General features: G+C 41.8%; 1 protein-coding gene across 9 annotated transcripts in view; it reads right to left on the bottom strand.

Annotated features, from left to right (window-relative positions):
* GIGYF2 (GRB10 interacting GYF protein 2) overlaps positions 1-20,512 on the bottom strand; it is a 113,279-nt gene that overhangs the window by 16,070 nt on the left and 76,697 nt on the right. For 8 of the 9 annotated variants that reach the window (XR_002777371.1, XR_002777372.1, XM_023523777.1 and 5 more), the window contains 9 exons: positions 16,859-17,025; positions 13,962-14,053; positions 12,818-12,925; positions 11,686-11,786; positions 9,913-10,013; positions 7,873-8,034; positions 6,563-6,721; positions 4,328-4,564; positions 820-942 (listed from right to left, as the gene is read on the bottom strand). Coding sequence is in view for 7 of the 9 variants with exons in the window: in XM_023523777.1 (XP_023379545.1) it covers positions 820-942; positions 4,328-4,564; positions 6,563-6,721; positions 7,873-8,034; positions 9,913-10,013; positions 11,686-11,786; positions 12,818-12,925; positions 13,962-14,053; positions 16,859-17,025 (1,250 nt within the window). In the remaining 2 variants the exon portion in view is untranslated. The remainder of the gene's footprint in view (positions 1-819; positions 943-4,327; positions 4,565-6,562; positions 6,722-7,872; positions 8,035-9,912; positions 10,014-11,685; positions 11,787-12,817; positions 12,926-13,961; positions 14,054-16,858; positions 17,026-20,512) is intronic. The other variant, XM_023523781.1, reaches the window with a different exon arrangement.

Below are 20,512 nucleotides of genomic sequence, written 5' to 3'. Positions count from 1 at the left end.
CCTGCATTCTGTACCTAACTGACTGCTCTGCCTCAAATCTATCCACATAAAGCACTTTCTTCAAGACTGCTACCTCATGCCACCTTTCCAGAGAAGCCTTCCCAGATCGTACTACCTAAAACTAGACGATCACTACCACCACCAATTTTTATTGTCCATCTCTCCTCAACCAGAGGGAGAGCTTTTGTTTCAGACTCAGCTATATCCCCAGTATAACTGAGTAAGTACTCAGCAAATATGAGATGGACGGATGGATGGATGGAATGGCACCTAATGGCACTCATTCTTTTTTCTGCCAAAAATTGTATTATTCCCTTCCCCCCTTTCTTTCACTCTTTTGTATCCTTCCTATTCCGACGGACATCAACTTACAACTACTATAGGATAAAGACTTACAAACATACCTTATTTCTCATATTGGCCTATTTTACAGTTTTCTAGGTTAGGCAGAAAACCCAATACTCTTAGATAAAAATGTCGTCTGCATTATAAAAACCAAATTTACAAAAGAGTATCTGCATGAAACTCACACACAATTCTGAAAAATCCATGTACTATTTATGAGCTATTCCTTCAAGAGCTACATTAAAATGTTTAAGATAACTGAACACGTATGTTATCCAATCTTAATGTCATTCCTGCTAGATACTGCACATTTGCTAAAATGACCAAATTACAGGCTTAAGAGTTTAATACTGAACACGCAGTTCGGACACACAGTAACCTAGCACTAATAATCACCTTTACTAACCACTAACCCATAATGCCCACTAGCTATTCTGGAACACTGTCTGGGCCACTTTTACTTTTAAAACGTACCTCTTCTCGAAGCTGCCGTTCTCGCTCCTCCTCCAGTTTCTGGATTTCAGCCAGTGACAGTGTTGCCTGCGACTGACACGCCGTTGTACTGGACTGCTGGCCCCACGTTGAAGAAGAGGGAAGCTAACCGCAAAGGAAGGCAGAAGAGTTCACGCAGAAATGTGGACGGGCCGCGCGCAGGGCCGCGGTGCACACGTGAACCCGGCATTCGGGGTTCCTTCTACGACCTTTCTACACACCCTCATTCTCCCAGTCACTAAATCCTCTGTCATTACTCCAAACCTAGGATTATTTTAAAACAACTGAAAACACACACAATATACTTTTACTTGAGCTATCACTTGAGGAATGCAAATTTGTTATATCTAGCACTGACAGACACAGCAATGTAAAGACAGAAAGAGAAAGGAGGAAACAAAAGAATCACTAAATCTTAATCCATGGAGGCAATAAAGGACATGATATGTGACTTTCCAGTAAAAGGGTCAAAGACAAGATTTCTGAAGGGAGAGCTGAGGTGAACAGCTAATGCAAGATGCCAGGCATAGTTCTCAGTAACAGTCACTGTTAACAAAACTGTAGCTTCCAGTTATGGGAACTAAGCTGTTTTTATTCAATAATTCTGTTTTTCCTATCCCTTAAAATTAAAGACTAAAATAGAGTGTAAATGTCTGGTTTCTGAATGCTTTAATGTTCTCGAAAGCCTGACTATTCTAAGAGAATCCCTTGGTTTTCTAGGCCAGGAAAAGATGCACTCTAATTTTGAGTCCTCTTATAGATGTGAAAAACACATGAAAACAACAAAAAACAAATCTAACCAGACTTAAAATACGTTTAAAAAATATATATAAATATGGATCAAAAAAACCCAAAATGTCCAGAAGGCCCCAAAAAGACGGGCTCTGTAAGCGGGAACGTCTGAAACTGGAGCTGGTGGGTTGAGGGTGCGAAAGTGTCCGCTGTCACCGCTGTCACAGACATCACCCGATAGCTCTCCGAATGAGTGGCAGCCCTCACCAGTGCTGAGCCTGATGAAGGAATCTCTAACAGGTTTTAGCCAACATGACAGGTATCTGCGGCCTTTCAAGATGTCCCTGTGCCGGGGTGGAGGAGAGGTGCGGAGGGAAACTAAGAAAGATGGGGACTACATAGGCAGAGCTGAGCACAAACAAACAAACAAACCCCTGCTTTTTCTCCACAGGAAATGACTCACTTGGAAGGTGCTAACGAGATCAACCCTGGCAGCCTCACCTAGGAGGACCTGTACAAATGTAGATGCCTTGGCCCCACACCTGATGAATCAGAATTTCCAAAGGTAAGACCAGATCATTTGCACACACTTGTAATACTAATGCAGACAATCAGCCAGCAACCCTCTGATGCTGTCTATAATATGTCACCCCACTATACCCAGAATGGCGGCCAGCACCAGGAAGAGATGCTCTGCCTCCTGAAATGGCCTAGTCCCCTTTCGGGCCCCTCTGAGATCCTTCCCTTTGCTGTGCCAAAGTATACTTCGCTGTACTTTTTGCTCATGGTTCACAGGTCTGCTCTCTGGGGTAAAGCAGAAGAAATGTCTTCACACGACAGACAAAAATGTCGGCAGATAGCTATCGTTTCCCTTAAATCTTATCTGTGCATAGGAAATACTATCCCATGCCTCCATCGACATCGCCTCTGGACATTTTCCAGTGAAACCAACACCCTGGACAGCCCACTCAGAGGAGTGCAGTTGATCACTCGTGCTTTCCAGAACAATCAGAAGCAAACAGTAGAGAATTTGGCACATTTTGTGACCCATGAATGCCTAATATCTCTCACTCATTTTTTAAAATTTAACTTTTTTTTCTGCCTTGACAGTGCTCTTACTTTTCAAGATATTTTATTTTTTTTAAAAAAGAAGACTGTGTCCCACATCCAGTATGACAACACAAGGAGCTCTGTGGACCCACTCTCCGGCAAAACTGGTGAAAATTATTTTTAAGAAAAACATTAAACTCTGGAAATGTTCCTAAGGGAATACAACAAATAAAACATTTCTTCAAGAAATCTGCTAAAATGTGGTGAGAACAGAGCGTCTGTGGTACTTGTACCAAGACCCACTCTCTCCCCACTCCTAGCTCAGCCCAACAGAGAACACGGGGCTCCCTCTCCCCCTCAGCGGCCAGGCAGTGGGCTGACGTCCTGAGAAGCTCGCCAGCACATCTCGACCAGGCTCCAGCCACCGGCTGCAAAGCCTACGTTGCAGGCAAACATAGCTGAGGGGTGGGCTTCCCTTCCGACACCTACCCTGCCCACCCCCACCCGTGAAATGGAAACCGTCCAGGGGCGCTGTGCTGAGACGAGCAGGGTCCTGCCACTGCCTGGCTAGAAAGGCCACCATGCCACCAGGGGAGGTTGGCCCAAAAGACCCGCCGCTGTTGCTCCTTCCCCAAGGGCTCAACTCCTAAAGCTGGGATGTCACTCAGAGAAAAGCACACTACTGTCCTCAGCTTGAGCTGGGACTCGAGAGATTTTTGCTTGAGGGTGGAGGCGGGAGGAAGAGACTGGACCATGCAGAGCTCCAGCCCTCTTCTCAAAGGGACTGACTTCATTCGCGACAGTGTGGACCGTGAGGAGTTTCAAAAACCCAGTGAAGGACAGGGTGAAAGGCAACTGGGAGGAGACCCAGAGATTCACTGGAGACAGCTAAACTGTCTCAGAGACCCAGAGATAGAGCTGAAAGGAGTCCTCCTGGGGTCAAGGTCAGAGCAAATCTCAAATACAGATCTCAGGAAGAAGCCGGAATTTGGCTGCATCAGTCCACAAAGCAACTCACGCCCCGGGGCACTTCTGAGAACAGAGAACCCAGCCAGCAATTTAGGAGGTTAAAAGCTGGACCTGGAAAAAGACCATCAAAAAGAGACCTGCACCCACAGGGTGACTGGAGGCGCACCCAATGCCACACCCCCAGGAGCAACAGCAGAGGCTTCACCCTTTGGAGAGTGGGATGTCACTAAATCAATCCAGCCGGTCACAAAACCACCAATGCCACCTCTCTTACTACACTCCTCCACTGTATGCTAATTTACCATTTCTGTCTTTACCCTGTGAGCCCTCTGAAGATGGGGGACACTAAGCCTTGTTATTAACCACAGGCCCCACGGGGAAGTTACGCAGACCCTGCCACAGGTCTGCCCGCCCCCTCCCAACTCCTCCCAGTTCGTCCAGAGCGCCACTGCTTTCCCGGTCACTGAGGGCTGACTACGCAGGAGCCATCCACCCTAGCAGCCTTGGTCTCCCAGACCAAGACAGTCGCTAAGTGTGCTGAATGCCATCAGGCCAATTCGGTCCTGCTGGCCCTTCCTTTAAAGGCCTAACACAAAGTGCACGCATCATGTAATATTCTGCTGCTCAAAAAACCGTAGCAGAAATATTTAACTCAAAGAAAGTAGACCATTTAACTGCCAGCCTTGGCCTAACGGGGAAACGTTCGCAGGCGCCCTGCGGGTGCGGGCCTGGGCTTCACCTTCATCTGCGCCAGCTGCTGCTGCTGCTGCTGCTGCTGCAGCCTCCGGAGAGCCTCCTGCTGCTGCTGCCTCTGGCGCAGCAGCTCCTTCTGCCGCTGCAGCTCCAGCTCCTTCCTCCTCCGCTCCTCCTCCTCGTGCCGGAGTCGGGCGGCCTCCTCCTCCATCCGCAGCCGGGTCTCCTCTAATCGGCGCTGGGCTTCTTCTTCTTCCCGGGCCCATTTTGCAGCCTCCTCTTCCTTCCCAGAAGGAAAAATAAAAGAGAGTAAAATTTAATTGTTTTTTTAAAAAAAATCTGAATCACTTTTGAAGGCTTTTCTCAAAAGGTTAGACATAAAAAGTGACAGAGAAAGCAGAAACTTTATGATAATGTAAGTTAAGTTTTCTTTTAAAATATATTTACAGTGGCCACAAAGGCCTGGCATGCCTACAGGATACATTTTTCATTTCTTTGCTCATTTCTACACAAAAGGACTGTCCCTTTGACATCTGTGGTTAAGTACTGATCTCTAAGAGATCCCGCCAGCTGCGGGAAAGTCTCCCGGACGCCGAGGCAGAGCGAGCTTTTCAGGGCACTGAGCACGGGGAGCTGCCAGGACCTCGAGGGGCTCTGATCGCCAGGAAAGCCTCGGCCAGTTCTGGAACCAGAGCGACTTTACAAGACTTCAATCCCTGGTCTCGCCCTCACAGCCCACAGGCCCCTCTCCACCCCACTATGTTCCTCATACCCTGGCTCATTTCCCTCTGCTTCCCTCCCAGAGCCAACCGCTGTGCCTCCCCGCCTCCTGCCTCCGCAGCATGTTTCCTACATGTGCGCGGCTGTCTCATCCAGAGCGCAGCTCCCCTCCACCCTCCAGAACTCAGCGCAGATGTCAGCCAGCCTATAGGACGTGACGTCCCCTCTGCCTTTCATTATGTCCAGCGCCACCTGTCCTCCTCTCTTTATCTGCTTCTAGCCCACCTGTGGCAGCAACTGTTTCTACTTATCCAGCAACCATTCCTTTCAAGCCTCTTCCTTGTAGACAGAGCCTCCTGTCCTATCAGAGGTTTAAAACGCCAGATTTTGCTTTTTAAGCGTCCGGTGTAACTAGGGACACCATGTGATCTGATTTGGGCCAAAGGGATGTCTGCTGGGAGGCTTCTACCGATGACATCTTCCCAGACGAAAGGAGATGGGTGAGAAAAGGGCCAACTCTCTTTTCGGATGCGGGTTGTACCGGGTATGGTACCCAAGACCCCTAACCATGAGGTGAAAAGTCTGAATCCAAAAGTCAGTACACCAAAAAGTAGCAGAGCAGGAGTGTGCAAAGGACCTGGGTCCTTAACGACATCAACGAGTCACTGAAATCATGTGTAACTGCCTCATCTCCCTAATACATGGGGCAAAAACGGTAACTATTTAAGTACTTTTAGGTGAATATTTTGATTTTGCAGCTGAAAGTATCCTAAATGTGGCATTTATTTCTTGTATAATTATCACCCACATAGTCTGTGAGTTTCTGGAGGACAGAAAACAATTTCTTTGAAAGTCACAGCCAGGAGCTAGAGACACACACAATTGAAAGTAACAATTTGGATGGGATCCTGGAACAGAAATAGAACATTATGGAAAAAGTAAAGTAATGTGAATAACTACGGACTTCAGTTAATAATAGTGCATCGATATTGGTTTATTGTGACAAATGTATCATAACTAATACAGTAATAAGAGAAACTGTACTATCATCCCAATTTTTCTGAAAATCTAATACAGTTCTAAAAATAAAGTCTATTAATAAAAAACCTACATTCTTAAACATAAAAATGGCGTGCTTGAGGGGTTCTGGCTGCCTGTAGTGGCAGAAGGCACGGCTGGACTAGAAGTAGACAGTGGTAACTCCTGCAGAGCCTTGTGAACAGATTAAGCAGCACTGAACTGTACACTTTTAAAGAGTGAAGTGGGATGACCTTTAGGCACAAGCTGTCAGCTTGCGGATCTTACGTTTGGTTTTTTAAGGATATATCTTCTTTGGATTTCTCTCTGGTGGTCTGCTGCTTTATTGTCTGTTTTGGTTCTTTGATATTTTGTTCAGATTTTGTAACTACATGTGGGACGGTTATTACAAGAGTAGAGAGCCACCTAGGTCTCTTTTGGTAATTTTCAGCAACCTGAAAAAGTTTTGGCTCGGCTCCCTGCACTCCTCCTGCGTCACTAACTCCGAGTTCTAAACAGTGAGGAGAGTGAGCCATCTGGTCACCTGCTTGCGCAACAACTCTTCCTGCTTCCGCCTCTCTTCTTCTTCTCTCCTCCTCTCCTCCATTCTTCTTAGAGCTTCTTCTTGCTGCTGTCTTTCCTCCTCTTCTCGCTGTCTCCTTAATGCAATTTCTTGCTCCCTCTGGCGTCGCAGAGCCTCTTCCTATATTAAAAAAAGGGTGTGTGTGTGGGTGTGGGTGTGTGGGTGTGTGCGCGTAACTCTGGGTCTCGATCATATTACGTCATAATTTGAAAAGGAACAGGCTCTATGCCGCCAAAACTATTAACAGTAAATACAAAAAGTATCTCGAGTAAAAAGTATATATGTAAGTTCAGAAGCAGGCACATTAAGAGCTAAAATAATTTGTATTTAAAATATAAAGAGCACCATACTGTGAATCCTATGCTGGTTTCTCCATTAGCTACACTTACTGATCACCCCGCTAGGAAGGGCTGTGTTAGGACTCAGGGTTTGGTTTCTCCATTGGTACCGTTAGCCCCTATTTCTTCACCATCTGAGAACCTAAGGTACAGAGAGGTCAAATCAACACAGCCAACAAAAATGCCTAGTAAGGCAGGAGAAAGTACTCTGGTCAGAAGTATTGAGTAGAGCTGTGTGTCCCACAGATATTAAGTACACAGACAAGGGTCTAGTTGTGAAAATAATTTACTGAGCAACAAAGACTTCAACAGAGTTCTGTACTGCAGTCCTTCTTAAGAGTCCTTATATGCTAACACAGAGGATGACTCTCAGAAATAGTAGTTCTAATCTAATCTTGACACGGACCTTTTTGCTTTTTCACAGAGTACCTTGTATGGCCAGAAAAAGAAGTAGGAAATCTGAGGTATAGGTTAGACTTTGGGGCTATTACAAAGTGGATTCTTTCAACTGGGATCTTTAAAAATCGCAGTAGAAAACTGGGCCAGGCACATGAATAGGGAGCTCCTCTCACCCTAAAAAAATATAAATGACCAAACCACGAAAATCTTTCAACGTCACATTATAAATACTTAAGAAAACACCTAGTTAACTTTTGAGATCTAACTGGTTTAAAAAACCCCAGGAAATTTGCAAAAGAAATCAATTCCAATGTTTTACTAGGGCTGAAGAATATCCCTCCAGTGGCTGTTGGGGAGTAAGACATTCTTTCTAAAGGGAAGTGAGTCATCTAAGGTTCTAATCCCAATCCTGCTGTTGCCCCTGGATAAACCATCTCCCAGAAAAGCACAACCTGTGAAACGATGGGAGCGAGCGAGACACCCCGAAGGCCCCCTCCTTCAGCACGCCCTGCGGTCAGGTTCTCGGAGGTGTACCTGCTTCCTTCGGACAAGCTCTTCTTCCTCCCGCCTTTTCCTCTCTTCCTCCTGCTGGCGCCGAAGAATGTCCTCCTGCTGTCTCCGGAGTTCTTCTTGCCTCTTTCGCTCTTCCTCTTCCCGTTTTGCCCTCATTTCTGCCTCTCTTCTCTCCTGCTCTAGCTGTGATCACACGAGAGCACTCTTAGGAACTTCGAGCCATGCACGGGAACACCCCAACACCACTGGCCGGACTGCTAGGAGAGGACGGATGTGCACACAGCACCATTCACTCGCTTCTACTGCAAGTGGCTGGTGCACCCAGCTGTGAGAGCGCTGAGCCTTGACAGGTCAGTGATCAGTGACGGTTTTATGCTCGTCTACATTGAATGCACTCCCCCAACTCTTACCTACCCCCCGCTCCACTCTATCACATCCTCGCCATCGCCTAGACCTGGAGAGAAAGTGGCCAATGTGAGAGTAGCACCAGCGTTCTCTCGCAGTGGCCATTTCTTTGCTCATCCTCACAAAAGATTTTCTGATTGAAGATCTAATGGTGTAGCTGCAAGGTTTCAACAGCATTGTTTGTAAAGTTGCTGGTGTGACAATTATATAATTCCTTAAAATTTGAAGACTGACCACTTTACAAATCCTATCATTTATAGTTCCTAAATATTAGTCAAATCCAGTACCTACTCACCAGTTCCAATGCCACAGTGTAGTTCAGGCTTTCATTTTCTCATCTATATTCCTAAGAGTCTCTTATCTGGTTTCCCGGAATCCAGTTTTGCCCACATTCCCCAGCTCAACATCTAACCTCCATCAAAACATTACTTCCAGGCTCACATTTATTTAACGCGGTCCTTCACTCAGAAAATAAACCCTAACTTCAGTCTGACACATGCAAGAATCCTCATGACCGGCCTGCCTCATCTTCTTTAGTCTCCTCTCTCATCATTTATTCCTCAGATGCAACAAGGGTCCAGGCCGGATGAAATTAACAAGCTGTTTCCTGAGTCAGCATGTTCTCCTGTATGTCTGAGCCTGTACAGATGTCGTATCTTTCTACTGCAATTTTAATTTTACCTCTTCCTACTGTCGACCCAAAACCTTTCAATTGTGTTAAATCCTACTGAACTTTCAGTGAAAATTAAGCTCAGGTATAACTGTCCGTCAAAAGTGTCCCCCAATTCCTGATCCCCATCTCTCCAACTGGGTAACTGTTGTATGCTTTCTTGATCTACTTGTCTGTATGTCATCATCCCCCCTCCAACACACAGACACACACACACACGACTATCTTTCATCATCTGTTTCCAGCCCAAAGCACTGGGACACTAGAACACACTCAAGAACTGTTATTGTTTCTCACTCATGGAGACAGACCCTTTGCGCACTCTGGGCACTCTAAGGAGACTATCACTACCTCAGGGGATAAGACTAAAAGTCTTAAAATGGGAGAATTTTGAGTATAACGTAGGAGCAAGAATCTCTTGGAGGCGTGAGAATCCAGAAATCACGGCGGTAACACTGTGTTGGGAGACATCCTCTTCTGACAAGCACTAAACCCAAAATTCGAGATTCCTAGCTCCTCCAGAACACAGGCTCTAACATTAATGTTGAGCTTTTCGGCTATGTGTCTGGGGACACTAAGAAACATCAATAACCATCACTATAAAGACTCCAGGTGAGAACTCAAGCTGCACATCAAGGCTGTAATAAGCCACGTAGCGGACATTTTCTTAGTAGTCTCAGTATCTGTAACAAGCATTTCTACCACGAATAATGCAACAAAAATATACATATGACCATGATCATTAATGTGTCAACCAATTATATCAATTTTAATTTAATTGATTTAACTTAAACTTATAATTTTAACTCTGTTTGAGGTCTTTTTGAGGATACGTATTCACAGAATATGAATGTGCTTATACCAGCTAAGTAGCAGTAAACTAATGGAAAAAAAGCATAGCTAGCTAGAGATAGAGACATTAATAAACAAATGTCTGCACCCTGCAGCTGGAAGGGATGCCCTGCTGAGGAAAATGAGTTTCAGACCTTTGCAGCTTTGGCCTTCTCCATCTGCTGCAGCTGTTCAAGGGCAGGTCCCGGAGTCGCCGTGTCAAGGGGCAGATCCCAGACACTACCGCCTTCCCAAACTGTAAGACAACGCACACGGTCACATACCCATCAGCATAACGTGAAAACCTGTCTCTGAGTCTCTGAACAAGCTCCAGCATCCATATCTGTTTGAAGTAGACTATACTGTCCACTGGCTCTAGTTTATATCGACTTCCTTCAACACATCTAGAGGAAAGTAAGTAGTACCAGGCGTTTATTGAGGAATTAATTTCGTCTTCGAAAACCCCTGTAAGATATCTGTGTAAAAATCCCCCATTTTTACAAATGAACAAGCTGAGGGTCAGGCAGTTCTGTAACATTCTGAGGGACACAGGGCAAGCACATGGCCATGCTAGGATTTCAACCCTAGTGTATCGGATCCCAAACCCCATGGTATTTCCAACAGTCATGCTGCCTCTCACTGCACACCAAGTGGCGAACGGAGCTACGAGAGGTACAGCTGTGGAACCAGAGAAAACTAAGTGGTGGCAGCATACTGTGAATGTATTAAATGCCCCTTAATTGTTCATTTAAAAATGGTTACTGTGTTACATGAATTTCACTTTAATAAAAGAGAAAAAAAGAGAAAGAGAGATAAAGAGGCAGAGCTGGAGCTAAGGAGTCCTCTAGAAAGGCTGGGCAGGTCTCACAAATGACACGGGGTCCTCCTGACCTAAAAGGCAGCGCAGGGTCAGATGTGGAAGTAAACAAACAGAAAAAGCCTTCTAAGTCTGTTTTCCTATTGCCAGCAATGACACCACTTTTCAGGGTTCTCTATTTCCTACACTCCTATTATAGTCTATTTATGGATTATAAATTATTGTCTAGATAAAACTGGACAATATTTGTCAAGGACCTTGATTGCGTCACACCCAAAGAAATAAATTGTTCCATAAAGTACTTACAGTTTCCCCAAAACTGGAGAATATTTTAACATCCTAACTATAAATGACTACCAAGGAAAAATAAGGTACATACAATATAAGAAGGTGGTGAGGGAGAATAATCAGTCCTTCCCCTGCCATAATCCCCAGGGTCAATGTTAGCAAGAGAACTATGGCCTGAATAGCTCAACAGGGCTAAGAACAATCCATCAATGCCCATGGTACCCAAGAATTTTCAACACACACATAACCTGCTATAAGGACTATTCATGGTTCCAACAACCTGCCTCTGCACGTATCAGACCTTAAGAAACCTAAGTGTTCCACCAACACCAAGATTTTTAAAAAAATCCCAGCCCCAAATTTCCTAATTTGATGCTAAAAGATCAGAGAACAAAGTAAGATGTTTGCTTCAAAGCATGCTTTTTTCTCTTCCCAATATTTTTGGGTACCTGCAGTGTTAAGCTATTTATCTACCCTTGACTCAGAAGAAGAGATCATAACTTATGTTTTTACTTATGCTGTTTTTTACTATGGCAGAAGAGATTGAAACAATTTAAAAGACTTTCCCACACTGATTAGAGCAACATAAAAAAGAGGCTGGCTCAAATTCAAGAAATTTACCTACTAAATAATTTCTAGCAAATCTTTAACAGTATTTTTAACACTTTCAATCTTTTGCTGGGGTCTATTAAAAATTAGAACTTGTTAATATTCAATACAAAACAGGTTAAAAAAAAGTTGATGTATTTTTTAAAAACTGAATTTTAAAGTCATATGAGTCTTAATCCTTGGAGCTATGCTAAAGGCCAATCTAAGTTTTTACCTGGAGGCTGTGAGGCTGTTGGCTGAGGCTCCCAGATAGACCCAGTATCTGGCACTGACACAGACCTTGTCACTGAGGAAATGACGTTTTGATCAGCTATTCTGCAAAAGGGAAATAAAAAAAATTAACTGTTCTTATCATTTGCAAAAATAAAAAGAATTCTACATTATCTGTAGGTTTTACAGGCTATTCGGCCAGAAAACGCCTACATTGTTTTAACTAAAACGTAACACTACTAAAGCATTTAAGACAGGAACAAAGATAGAGGCACAATAATCAGACGTCTGGACTCCTCAAAGTAATAGCAAACACAGATTCCCAAATAATGGATATAATTACCATCTTAAAAAATCCAGAATATCTCAATAAATCACAGAGGCACTAATAATGAAAAGACCCATAGACTGTAAGTCAGAAGGTCTGCATTTAGTTCTGTCTCTGAAGTTTTCTGTGTGTTATGACAGCTAAGTTCTTCAGCCTCTCACAGTCCGGGTTTGCCCATCTATAATATGGAGACCTTACCACCTAACTTGCCTACCTCACAGGATGGGTTATGGCTCAAAAGAGAATTGTAAGAGGTTCCAGTTAAATGGGACAGTAAGGCTTTGAAGAGCAGTGACTGATACCTTTGCAGAAGACAAAACAAACAGCAACCTGAATGATAATCTGAAACAGCAGAAATCTAAGAGTTCTAGCATAATTTCCTTTTTCTTTCACCTACCTTAACAGCTTTTGGGTTCTGAAAAATTATAACCCCGTGTGGCATTGTTAAAATCTTTCTCAGGATATCACAGGCAAAAATGAGGTTAAACTTCTAGACTACAACTTTTGGTTGCTGTTCCATAATACTACATTGCTTCTCAAGTGTTATTTATTCTTCAGTTATCACTCCAAATTTATTCTCTGAGAAAAATGAGCAAGTAAACGCTTTACCTCCAGCTCAATTATTTTTAAAAACTATCTTGTTTTTTCACACACACCGGTTTTCTGTTGTGTGTGGGTATTTTGATACCAGAGTTCATACATACAGTATTTCCTTTCCTCTCTCTCTCTCTCTCTCTCTCTCTCTCACACACACACACACACACACACACACACACACACAGTGACACGTCATGGAATGACCACCAACCTCATCTTCAGGGCCTGGAACTGCTGGAGAAGAAGCGCCAGCTGCTGCTGCTGCTGGGAAGACAGGGCTGCTTTCTGTTGCTGAGCCAAAACCTGCGCGTACTGTTGCCTTCAAAACGTAAAATAAAGTGTGACCTTTCTATTCATATTTAGTTCACATTAGACAATGAAAGACACATTCCAGTCCACCCCCCGACCCCAAAACACCACCAGAAATAGCTATCCAATCTATTTTTATAATTCTTCATATTAATAGTTACGCAGAAAATTCTATACTTCACTCTAGAAAGAACTGAACTTACAGATGACATACTTCTGAAAGAAGACAGCAAAAAAATCACAAAATGTCAAAAATTGGCAAATTCTCTCAAGACGATAGCTTTTTGTCAGAAAACAAGTTAAAATTAAAACAGATCCGAATAGCTATTTCCACATGAAGCACCCTTTGCAAAAATAAAATTACTTGTATAAAAATTCTCGAATTTATATTTCAGCTTGGAAAATTTTAGGTAAGATTTTTTTCACTAGATCAGAAGTAGACAATTTTTTTCTGTAAAGAGCCAGACGGTAAATATTTTTGGCTCTGCAGACCATACGCAACTACTCAATTCTGCCACGATTGTGCAAGAGCAGCCCCAGACAACACACAAACAAATGGGCGTGGCTGTGTGCCGACCAAACTGCTCATAAAAACAGGTAGCAGGCAGGCAGCCAGCCTCGCACGAGACGACAGCCAATCTCACTTCTCCTACAAAGGCACACACAACCTAGGTGCTTCTGCCGTCATCCCACACCACTGCTAACAGCATAAACTTTTACTTCTTTCTTGTTCTCTCATCTACGTTTTTTCTCTGTGGCACTCCAAGTTGAGCCATTTAGGAGGCACTTAGTCCTTAAAATGTGTGTTGACTCTTGCTTTAGGAGCTAAAGAGCTTGCAAAATTATAGTTATGTGTCATCTTCTGCAAACTTCTGGTATTTAAGAAGAAAAGATCAAACTGAGAATGTAAGTGGTAATATGCCAGTAGTTGGGTGACTGAAATATCCTATAAACTTCTAGTTTTCTGCTGTGTGGAACTTGTGAGCAGAGTCTGTCTCAAGGCCCCTTTGGTGCTGCAGTCCGCCCTGTGACATGACTGCTCTTACTGTATTAAGAACTGCTGGTACTGGAGGTGCTGCATCTGGTACAAGGCCGTGAGTTCCTGCTGCCTGGTCAGTCGTTCCTGGTCCAACTCTCCCTGGGAGTGAAGGGATGGAGGGAAGAAATACTACTGAATAAATTGCAAAGAGCCTCAAAGTCACTTAGTACATACACCTGAAAGCAAAATTAATCTCTGACTTTCACTTCCCACTCCACCTTTATGCCCAAAATGCTTAACTATAAAAATTCAGGCATCTTTCAGAACTAAACAGTGCCGTCTAGTGGAAGAAGGTGGAGTCCACATTATATAAGAGATGGTTCGGGTCCTCATTTCAGCACTCTCCCCTCCTGCCCTTGAAGCTGAATGCCGCACTGAACTCCAGTTACTACTGCAACTAAAAAAGGTATAATTATCCCAATCTTAAAAGTAACTGATAAGTTTGGAGGGCATGTAGGAATTACAGAAATGGGACAAACTAAAAAATAAAATTATCCAAAGGTTAAAGGAAATGTTATGGTAGAAATTTTATAATGGCACATAAGGAATACTGGGAGCCAGTATATGCCTTCTTAAGATGATGAGAAATTTTAAATTAATATCAAAAAGCTGTGAAAACTAAAACTCTCTACTCCAAAGTTAGCTTTTTCTGTTGCTATTATTAATCATAAGTTGGAAAAAATAAACTAGTAAAACTCTGTTTTTTAACTTATATTTCAAATAACACAGCAAAAATTTAAATTTCTAAAAGCTAAAAGTGGGGAAAAGAATGAAATGTGAAGTCTAAGATGACAGAAATGCAATAAAGCCCCCAACCCATGGTTTCACTTTGAGGGTTCAGTTACCTGGATCAAAAGAATAACTAAAAAAAATTCCAGAAACAGTTTTAAATTGCGCTCCGTTCTAAGCAGCGGGATGAAATCTCACGCCGCATCAGTCCAGCCACCTGGGGCAGGAACCATTTCTGTGCCCAGTGAACCCATGCTGCAGACCTACCTGCCACTTAAGTCACCTAGTAGCTGCCTGGTCATCAGATCAGTTGGGGAACATTGTGGGGGGAGGGGGGGAATACCACATTCACATAACTTATTACAGTATATTCTTATAACTGTTACATTTTATTAGTTACTGTTGTTATTCTCTTACTGTACCTAATTTATAAATTAAACTTTACCATAAGTATGTATGTATAAGAAAAAACATAGTATATATAGGGTTTGGTACTATCTGCAATTTCAGGAATCCACTGGGAGCCCTGAAATGTATCTCCCGTGGATAACAGGGACGAATGTTAAAAGTGTAAGGGTGACACAGCTGAACTCACACACATCATTAGTGTAGCTCATATCTTCATTGTACACGGATTATAGTTTGGAATAAAAACATTTGCAATTCAGGGAGGACATGTTTTCTTTCCCCATTAAATATGAGAGCTAGATAGAAGCTATGCTAAGTTAATCTAAAATTTCTACATGAAAACCTAGGCTTCAAGGTATATTCATTATCAAGGTGAAGTCTCTTATCAGTGAAATTTAGGGCAAAGGCAACAGCTGATAGGAAGCAGTTTCCCATGGTTTCCCCTTAGGCGAGTCTGACTGAGACTCAGCCCTGTAATGGGAAGTCAGAAATGGATGTCGGTCACGCTCCAAGTAATGACCTTTCAGCTCTGAAATATGCAAGATAAAAACCCATTTTAATTTCAGAAAAGGGAAATAAAGCTCAAATTTGGTATATAAGTTAAATTTATATCCAATAGTACACAGTATAATTTTTCTTTAAATTTACAACAGAAATATCGGAAATAATTCCCCTTGCCTAGGAATCTTCACTGCTCTCCAAACTATAGGAGGTCTTAACCCGCCAGTGAATTAAGAAATAAAACAGAAAATATGTGCATGGCACAAATTATTTTGTGAAACTTTTTTAACACATACACACACACAGAAATGATGGAAAATTCACTTTTTTTTTTTTTTTACTACGGGCCACGGTCATCTCACCTATGAACTAACTCCCTTCCCTACAGGGGTTGTGTCTCATTCACCTGCACCTCTTAAGAACCAACACAAGGCCCGGCATGGGCCCTCCATGTACAGCTGACAACTCAGTCAGTGGTGGTGCCCATGCAAGCGGTTTTGACTATGGCTGCCCCGGGCTACGGCCAGCACTAGACACAGCCACCTTCAGAAGGAGAAGGCCCAGACTCGAAGCCCCCAAAAGGAATTCTACGGGGAGAGGCTCGGGAGCAGCTGCAAAGGAGGACAGTTCCCGTTTCACGGTTCTCCAGTGTCATGCACGGGGCGGGGGGGGAGCTACCTCATGACCCATTTTTTAGTTAAAATACCAGTAGCTAATATTAAAAAAAGAACAAGTCTTCAAACTCTTCCAAAGCACTGGCCTTTTATACTGGTAGCATGTGCATTCTAACCAGAGGCAACAAGGAACTCTGAGCAGTCAAATGTGCTGAGGAACAGCAGGTTACGGTATAGGTCCTGAAACGAACTTAGAAAGGTGAGGAGCCAGACACGCAGGACGTGGTAGGTGGGCCAGGGTAAGATGTGGTTCTTCATCCTGCACCTGCTAGAGCGCTACAGAAGGGTTTTATTTCTTTTGAGGGGCAGGGGGAGAGACAGAGAAATAGGGGGTGGGGGGGAGAGAGAGAGAGAGAGAGAGAGAGAGAGAGCGAGAGAGCGAGAGAGCGCGCGCGCGCGCAAGCACAGGTCTTCGAGTTTTGAAAAGATCATCAGAGCCAGGTAGGCAGGCTCAGACTTCCCATTGCCATTTCAATTACTTTAGAAAAACCAGTTTCTTCCTCATTAGACGTAACATCTGGGTTGTGTTTACGAAGAGAAGCAGATGCTTCTGTGTTTACTGTGTGTTCTGGGTGAACTGTAAGGTACTTACCATATGAGGAGGGGGAGCTGGACCGGGAGAGAAGGGAACCCTTCCCCACATTTTCATGATATCACCAAGAGGCTGGAAGCTTTCATCACATGCTCTTTTCACCAATAAAGACATAGTAAAATAGCCCGCCTGAAACCATTCTGCCATCTCCTGATTATTGAAGGGACCTATAATAACACCAATTAAAACAGAAGAGCAATGAGAATCCTTTCAGACTAAAGAGGAAAAAAATATTTTCTGGGTTTGATCCTCATCCAGAGGTAACAACCTGTTTCAGGTGGCACCTGTCAAATAATTTTTAAGATAATTTAATTCATCTCCAAAAGTAGAGAACAGGATTCTAAACTAATAAAACAGAAACAATTTTAAAACAGAAACAATTTTAAATACGTCTATAAGTCCCAAATTCTCAGCAGTGCTTTAATTATTTTAAAAAGCATAATTATCTCCATCTCACTCAATATTTACAATTCATTTGTCAGGAAGTATATAAATAAAACTGAAAAGAGTTAGTTATCTGTTAGGCTTTGTATCACTTAGGCATGTAGAATATAAACATGCAGGGCTGAATATGCTCTCCTCTGATTTTCATTTTCTGCCAGAGATTATTGAAAGTTAGGCAAAATATAAACAATAATCAATTATATTAAGATAATTATAATTTATTTACCTGGGTAAGACTAAATCTGGCCTTGATAAGGGAAACAAAAACTAACATTCTCTAGATGTTTTACGATAAGAAATAATCAAATATTTTATACAAAAAAATTAACGAATACAATCTGCTCAGTAATCATTCATTCATTCACTCAGCAAACATCTACTGAACACCAATTATGAGTCCAGGCAGTGAGAACACAGCACAAAACAAAACCAAGTCCTGGATCTTCTACTTCAGGGAAGATGGAGCAGATGTGCTTTTCCTGCTCCTCCTGCTAAATACAACTAAAAGCCCTGAACGTTATATATAAAACAAATAAAAGAGGACACTGAAAGGTGGAGAGAAGAAAGCAGACTGACCAGGGGCCTTGGTGTTTGAGGAACCACATGCTGGTGAATTCCCTGGGTTTGCATTTTACCTCACATATCCCAGATTTGGAGCCGAAGAATCAGCAACAAGAAACATGACCCAATATACACAACTAAAAACAGGATCCAATTATATGCTGTCTACAAGGAAGTATTTCAAATATAACAATTTAGGCAGGTTGAAGGTAAAAGGATACAAAAAGATGTATCATGCAAACATTAACCAAAAGAAAACTGGAGTGGCTATATATTAGTATTCAATACAGTAGACTTCAGAGCAAAGAAAATTATAGAGACAGGAACATTACATAATAATAACGGGTTAACACCAAGGAGACACATCAATTGTAAAAGTATAAGCACCAAAAAAATGCTACAAAATAAGTGAAGCAAAATCTGGTAGCTGAAAGATAAACAGAAAAATTCACAATTACAGTTGAAGGCTTCAACAGCCCTCTCTCCACGACTGATAGAACTAGACAAAAAAATCGGTAAGATTGGAAAACTCATCATCATCAACCAACAAGACATTAACAGAACTGACATTTACAGAATACTCCAAAGATAGCAAAATACACATTCAAGTACCCACAGAACACATAGCAAAATAGACCATATGTTGAGACATAAATAAATCTCGATACGTTTTTAAAAACTGAAATTATATATGTTGTTCTTCAACTACAAGAGAATCAAACCAGAAATCATACACAGAAAGATAACAGGAAAATCTCCAAACACTTGGAAACTAAACAACACACTTCTAAATAAACCATGGGTAAAAGTGGCAGTCTCAAGGGAAATTAAAACAAACAAACAAACAAACAAACAAACAAACAAACAAACAAACACTGAACCGAGTGAAAATATGTATATTAAATAGCGTGGTATGCAGTTAAAGAAGTGCTGAGAGACAAATTTATAGTATTAAATGCTTACATCAGAAAAGAGGAAAAGCCTTAAATCGATAGTACAGGCTGCCACTTCAAAAGCTTAGAAAAAGTACAAAACAAACTCTAAGATGTGGAAAGAAATAAGTAATAAAGAGCAAAAATCAATAAAATTGAAAAGAAAAATGGTGGAAAAAAAATCAATGAAACAAAGCTGATTCTTTGAAAAGATCAGTAAAATACACAAATCTTTAGCAAGACTGACAAAGAGAAAAAGGGAACGAATCAAATTACCAGTATCAGGAATGAAACAGAAGACAGGCTAGCACTACAGAACCTGCAGGTGTCAAAAAGATAATACTACTATCAAAAAGATAAAGGAATAATAAGGAAATACTCTACACACACACAAAACCTGACATCTTAGATGAAAAGAACCAATTTGTCAAAAAACACAGACTACTGCAATTCTCCCATATTAAACAGATAATTTAAATATCTCTATAACTACTAAGGAAATTGAATTTGTGATTTTTAAATTCCCATAAAAGAACTCTCCAGATGGTTTCCCTGGAGAATTCTACCAAACGTTTAAAGAATTAACACCAATTCTAAACAATCTTTCCCAGAAAACAGAAGGGGAAAAAATAATTCCCAGTTCCCTTTATGAACCTGATATTTCCCTGCTACCAAAACCACAAAATGAGAGCTAAAAAAAAACAAAAAACAAAGAAAAAACAACCACTACAAAACAACATCCCTATGAACACAGATCGAAAAACCATGAATGATTATTACCCAATAAGATGCAGCAATACATAAAAAGAGTATACGTCATGACCAAATGGAATTTATTCCAAGGATGCAAAGCTGGTTCAATATTCAAAAACCAATCCATGTAATCCACCATATTAACTGTCTAAAAAGAAAAATCATATGATCATATCAACAGATGTAGAAAAAGCATCTGACAAAATTCAATACCCAATTATGTTAAAAACTCTCAAAAAACAGGGTACTTCAATTTGATAAACAGCATCTATGACAATCCAGCAACTAACATTCCACTTAGTTACTGAAGAATGAATATGTTCCCAAGACAGGAACACAGGAAAAACAAGACAAGTATGTCTGCTCTTACCCCTCTTATTCAACATAATGTTGGAATGAATACACAATAAGGCAACAAAAATAAAACTGCCCTTATTTGCAGATAACAAATAATGTCTACGTAGAAAATCCTATGGAAGTTAACAATAAAAATTAACTACTAGAACTAATAAATTAGCTCAGCAAGGTCACAGAGTAAATATCCAAAATTTAATTTGATCTAATAGTGAACACATAGATATTGAAATATAATAAATTTACAGTTGCTCAAAAACAAATACTTAGGTGTAAATCTAGTAAAACATGTAGAGAGTCTATGCTGAAAACTACAGAGTTGATGAAAGAAATCAAATGTCTAAACAAAAAGGGAGGGAGGGGGGAGGGAGAGAGGAAGGAAGGAGGGAGGGAGGGAGGGAGGGAGGGAGGGAGGGAAGGAAGGAAGGAAAAAAAATAAACAAACAAACTGAGAGGCACACCACGCCCACAGACTGAAAGGCTCAACGTGGTAAAGACGGAGGTTTAATACAATTCCTGTTAAAAGCTCAGCAAGATTTTTAGTAAATATAGGCAATATTATTCTAAAATTTCTATGGAAAGGCAAAGGGACTAGAATAGAAAAGCTAAA

This window comes from Pteropus vampyrus, unplaced genomic scaffold, assembly GCF_000151845.1.
Source record: "Pteropus vampyrus isolate Shadow unplaced genomic scaffold, Pvam_2.0 Scaffold411, whole genome shotgun sequence".
NCBI classification, from domain to species: domain Eukaryota; kingdom Metazoa; phylum Chordata; class Mammalia; order Chiroptera; family Pteropodidae; genus Pteropus; species Pteropus vampyrus.
The sequence above is the reverse complement of the archived record's forward strand: the minus strand, read 5'-3'. Positions and strand labels throughout refer to the sequence as shown.